Source organism: Oryzias melastigma, linkage group LG2 (assembly GCF_002922805.2).
Source record: "Oryzias melastigma strain HK-1 linkage group LG2, ASM292280v2, whole genome shotgun sequence".
NCBI classification, from domain to species: domain Eukaryota; kingdom Metazoa; phylum Chordata; class Actinopteri; order Beloniformes; family Adrianichthyidae; genus Oryzias; species Oryzias melastigma.
The window spans coordinates 16,718,231-16,724,124 of NC_050513.1; the positions used below are offsets into that span (position 1 = coordinate 16,718,231).

Genomic DNA, 5,894 nt, shown 5'->3' on the forward strand with positions numbered 1-5,894 from the left:
TCGCTTGAACCTCGGAAATAAGCCCTTCTTCAGCGTCCAGAATATTTTGATTCAAGTTCAAGTGGACAATAATTAGCTAATTTTAAATAAGATTTGTCTTCCAATTGTATCAAATTTTAACGCCCATTTCCAGTAGCTGTCGGCTCTAGTGTGCTCGTTCGTGTTAGCCGCCGGTCTCCAACAGTGGCCGAGCCCCTTTAAGGTCCGCCATCTTCCCCGGGTGTCTGTGATACCTTTGTGTCTTAAACTATTATAGCAATGGGGAAGAAACGCTCGTTCGACGTAGCCTTCAAGCTTCGTGCGGTGGCATACGCCCACCAACACTCAGGCGAGGAATCCGCTCGACATTTCGGGGTGGACCCTAAACGCATCCGAGACTGGCGCAAGCAGGCGGGCGATCTGGAGAAGATGGCTGCAGAAAAGAGAGGAGCCAGCAAACGATTGCGTGGAGGAGGTGCAAAGAAGGCCAGCGACAAGCTAGAAAAACTGGTGTTGATGTGGATTATTGACCAAAGACGGAAAGGTGCGCGTGTCTCCAGGAGGATGATTCGCTTGAAAGCCAAGAAGATTTTTGATTTGGAGATTAATGACGATTCAAAGAGAAAAGAAACGTTCACAGCCAGTGCTGGTTGGCTTGATAAATTTCTGAAACGCCATCAGTTATTGCTCCGTCGGAAGCCAGCGCTGGTGCAGAAGGATCCAGAACAAGTAGTTGACAAACTTGTGTCTTTTGTCATGTTTGTTGCAAGTAAGAGAACCACAGATGAAATCAAGGATGGTGAAATTATTGCAATGGACGAGACATCGGCTTGGTTTGACATGCCAGGACCAACAACAGTCAAACCAGCTGGCACTGCTAGTGTTACCATAAAAACACCTGGTCACGAGAAATCTCACTTCATCGTGACGTTGGCAGCGAAAGCAGATGGCACAAAATTAAAGCCGTTTATTGTATTTCGGGACGCAAAGGAAGAAGTTGAAGGACTACAGGATGTCCAAGAAGCTGTGGTGGCGACCTCAATAAACGGTTGGATGAATCAAGACCTGACAAAAATGTGGTGTCAGAAAGTTTGCGGTGGCTTTTGTTTCCAGAAGAGACTTCTTATCTGGGATGCATACCACTGTCACATCAGCAATGAAACAAACGAAGAACTGAAGAAATATAACATGTCAACGGCGGTTATCCCTGGTGGTTGCACCAAGTACGGCCAACCTGCTGATGTTTGGAACAAGCCCTTCAAAGACAAGCTTCAAGATTTATATGACAAATGGGTGGTCGGGGACGAAGACAAGGAATGGACATCTGACGGGAATTTGAAAGCGCCTCCACTGTGTTCGGTAGTTACGTGGATAATATCAGCTTGGCAAGAAATCACCCCAGAAATGATAAGAAAATCCTTCAAGGAGTGTGGAATCACTAACGCGCGCGATGGATCTGAGGATGATCTTATCCACTACTTTAAGGAGGGCCAGCCATGTCACGCTGGGAGTGCGAAACTGCAAACGATGCGAAAAGCATCAGGAGCACTTGTGTTTCCATTACAAGAAGAGGAAGATGAAGAAGAACTGGCAAATAATGAAGTAGTCATTTCCGACTCAGAGGACGATGGTAAGTACTGTACCTTGTTGTTTTTTTAATCCCATCTCATGTACAGGTATATATGGGTTCTGACCTGAGTTGGATTTCATCATATTTCCTAGTAGGGATTCACAACAATGACTTTTTACAACCGATACGATAGCTGATGTTTTCCAGCCTCTTGCAGCCGATGCAGATACTAAACCAATATATTTTAATACTTTTTCTGCTTTGTTTTAAACTTAAGTGAAACAAAAATAATAATGAAGTTTTTAAGTGATGTGCAAAATAAACAGTTGCTCATAGAAATTAACTTTTTGAAAACAGGCATTCAAATCTTTTACAAACCAGAATGACAAAAAGAAATTAACCATAAACCAAAACAATTACATTACATATATTTTCAAAATTGTTTTTTTAACCGTGGTTGGATCAGTGGGAGATCAGAGTAGCATCTTTGCTCTCTCACGAGTTAGCATGTTGGTTTTAAAATTTAATTCATCACATTTGTAGCAGAAGAAAACATATCCTCACCATGCAGGGTGCTGACATGGACAACAGTCACTGTTAGGGGTGTAACAGATCACAAAACTCATGGTTCAGATTGTGTCACGGTTTGGATCGTTTTTCGGATCAGTAATAAAACAACTGCAAAAAGCAGCAAGATAAAAGCCTAAAAATAATTTTTGGAAAAGCTTCAAAACAAATATTTAATAATGTTTGCTCATCAAGGCCTATTTCTAAAAACAAAACATCTTTAAACTTTTGAACATAAACGAAATGCTAAAACATGTAGTTTTTTTTATTACATGTACGCGTCTTGAGACCAAATCTACAAAAACTGAGAAAAGAATGAAAAGAATGCTTAAAAATAGTGTTGAAAATACCAAATCTATCTGGAGTACCCCTAAAATGCTGATGCCCAAATTAATTTGTAGATAAAACAGTTAAAATTCAACTTTAAATTATTTTGTATTAATTGTTTTATTGAAACTAACTCTGGGAACATTTAAATATTTAAAATAATTGTTATCCGTAAAATATGGCGCTGCCTGATGATTTAGGATCCCTTTCGCTTGCCATACTGTCGTCCCCTGACTGCACACGTCCCTGTTACGGAGCACTAGCTGTCTCCTGTGCTGGACAGCTGCTGCTATGGCTGATCCTAACCGGGAGATTCTCTGAACCAGACATGGAAACGTGTACTGATGCTTTTATTCAGCTCTTTAAGATTAAATTAACCTGATATTTTATCATCCGCACCCACCATGATGAAGTCGAGAAAAGTTTTTGACGGTACCTCTTCCTCATGGAGCTTCAAGTTCACACAGTTTTGGAGAACTGTCAAGTAACTACTTTAGCACTTGTTAAAACAAAGACGATTTACATGAATTTGACGCAAATTGCATTCAATGTGAGAGGATGATTGATTTGAATTATGCACGTGCAGCGGGGTGGGGGTTTAAGCGGTATGTGGTACACGCGTGTGATAAACCGTGGCTTGTGATCTGGATTATCCGTGATCCTTTACACCCCTAGTCACTGCTGATGCTAGCAGTGACTGCTAGCACTAGAAATGACAGTCGCTCATTCTTTTCACACATCGCGGTGGTTAATTTAAATGGCTTATGAGATTTGTAGTGTGAAAGTAAGTCATTTTTTCCCTTCTCGTGACACTTTTGTAGAACAAATTTTGAGTCAGTCATTGGTCTCTGACATGCTAAAGGAACACAAGAAAAAACAGAGTGGTGAATGAGGAAGTGACTGCAGCTTAAGCTTCTGATTATTAGTCTATTTAATCTAGGTTTTTTTTTTCTCTCCTCTTCCCCCAACTGTATGTCATTCTGACCAACATTGACCAATAATTCTCTGTACTACTTTGTGGAATTTAGGGGTCTCAAATGTTTTGAGAGTATGAGGCTACAATGGAGAAAGTAAACCTCACATGAAAGACACCTCATCTCCAAGCCAACATTTTTATTATAATTTCTGGTTTCTGCTCTAAATCCAGCAGGTTAATCCTCCTGTTCGGTCTGGAACCTTTTAAAAACTGCTGCATGTTCCCTCTGCTTCAGAATAGGGCTGGGCGATAAAACGATAATTATCGTTATTGCGATATTACTTTTTTTCGATAGTGAAATGAGACTATTGCGATAAACTTTCGTGTTAAATAACACGGGAGAAACCCCCGGAAGAGCGGCGCTTCTTCTTCTTCTTACGGAGCGACTGATTCTAGGAGCCCAGACTGAGAGGGGGGGGGAGTCTGTCGCTGAAGGAATCTCACAGTTACTTCACATTTGGGTCTGAGCTTGGTCGACGACCTCCTCCACAGAGTCTGCTGTTCCTGCACCCCTCCCTGTGCACATAAGCACAAAGACCCCCTCCTCTGCTTTTACCCAAGCCTTTTTCTCTCTCCTGTTGGTGTAACATGTGGCTCAATCGCAGCGTCGAGGGTATGCAGATGAAGCCACGTCTCACTGATGAAAATGACGCTTCAATTCCACATAAGGCTGTTTTTGTCAGTTTATATTTCCAATTCATCTACTTTGTGGGTAATGGATCTGTTTTTTTTAGAGAAGGAAGCTTGGTAATGCGAGTCTGTGCTGTTGTTTTCATAGCTGAGGATCTGGGCCTGACAGGCAGCCTTGTTTCTGCTTCCTCTCTTTTCTCCGCCTTTGTTGCTTGCTGGGTGGGCTGAGTGTCTACGAAGATTGTGGCAGTCTCTCTATGTCCGGTAGAGCTGTGGATTGTTACTCAAATGGCGATCCAATTAGATTCACGAATTGAGACAGAAAATTCATGGGTTGAACACCATTCTTACCATTAAATATCTAATGTTTAATGCTAGCTATGTTTAACTTTCGACTAGATACATGAAAATTAGAATATGTATTTCATCACCATCATTTATACCTTTACCTTGAAGGTGTATTTATCTTCCTGTCGCAGTACCTCATGTGGTTCTATTTAGCTTATGTACTTAAAAATCTAACATGATTCTGCATCTAAGAGTCATAATTACATAGCTTGAAGTGTATTTTTGCTACACTCCACTCAGATGTTGGAAATATTTCTTACTTGTTTGTTTTTTTTTGGGAACAGATTGCGAATATCTAAACACTCAGATAATTGTTTCAGCCCTATCCTCCAGGTTGTTGTAGCGTTGTTGTGCTGGAAGTTGCTTTCTACTGGCAATACGTACCACAGACAGGAAAAGCCCAAAGAAAAACATGCATTGACAAAATAATTTTAAAACTTTGATGCACGAGCTTCAAAGACCCAAAACATCAAAGAAAAATGTTCTCTCAGCTGGCACAGCCGCACAAAACTGGGCAGACAGGCAGATGATATCATCACTCCCTTAACAAGCATGCCGTCTTATTCCTTACCGTCTGATAGGCCTGCACAACATGAAAAAATCTGCGACATGCAAAATCTGTGCTTGAAACTGTGATCATAGTATGACTTGCGATAAACTGACAAATGTCAAAACAAAAATACTAATACATTTCCACTTCCTTGGGACAGTTTTATTTAAATCATTTGTAGTTTTCGGCATATTTTGCATAGTACCTGTGTTTGGGAAAACGTCACCAATCCTGAAACCAAAGTATCTTCAAATAATCGACGATGGAAGTGTAACAAATCACAAAGCTCACGGTCTGGCTCGTGTAAAGGTTTTTTCGTATCAATAAAAAGCAAAACTATCTAGTTTAAAGCTAAAAATGTATTTTCTGAAAACTTTTACAAAATATTTTTAGTAAAACAAATATAAAGTACTTTAAAGCACAAACACACATAATACATAAAAAATATCATCATTGAGGCCTATTTATGATAACAAAGCACTAATAACATCTTTTATCTCATGAATATTCCTATAAAAAAATACTAAATATGTTCATAGAACAAAAGTGCGTCATTGGGCACTGCATCTTTAAATAAACTTGATGGATTGAAGAATTTTAAAGCTTTAAATTCTTTACTTGCCGCTGCAATAACCCCTACACCCACCCCACCAGGCACACGCAGTAGCTGGGGTTTTTTCCACAGGAAAAAAAAACAGACAGGAAAATCTTTTCAGATTTTTCCATATACCAGGAAAATCTTTGAATAAACTCAAAAACCCAGACATGGAAACGTGTTTACCATTGTTTATTTTAGGACTCTGTAAAATAAATAAACCTGATCTCTCATCATCCATGTCATACAAGTTAAACTCCTCCCACATGTGGCTGCTTTTTTTTTTTTTTATAAAAAGACACTTTTGGACAAGCACCAGGCAGCAACTTTGATGCATGTTAAATTATCAATG

General features: G+C 39.9%; 1 protein-coding gene across 1 annotated transcript in view; it reads left to right on the plus strand.

Moving 5' to 3' along the window:
* The window catches only part of LOC112156750 (zinc finger and SCAN domain-containing protein 2), an 11,245-nt gene continuing 5,351 nt past the window's right edge, over positions 1-5,894 (plus strand). Inside the window, exon 1 of the mRNA XM_024289082.2 lies at positions 1-1,609. Coding sequence (XP_024144850.1) covers positions 259-1,609 — 1,351 coding nt within the window. The 5' untranslated portion in view covers positions 1-258. The remainder of the gene's footprint in view (positions 1,610-5,894) is intronic.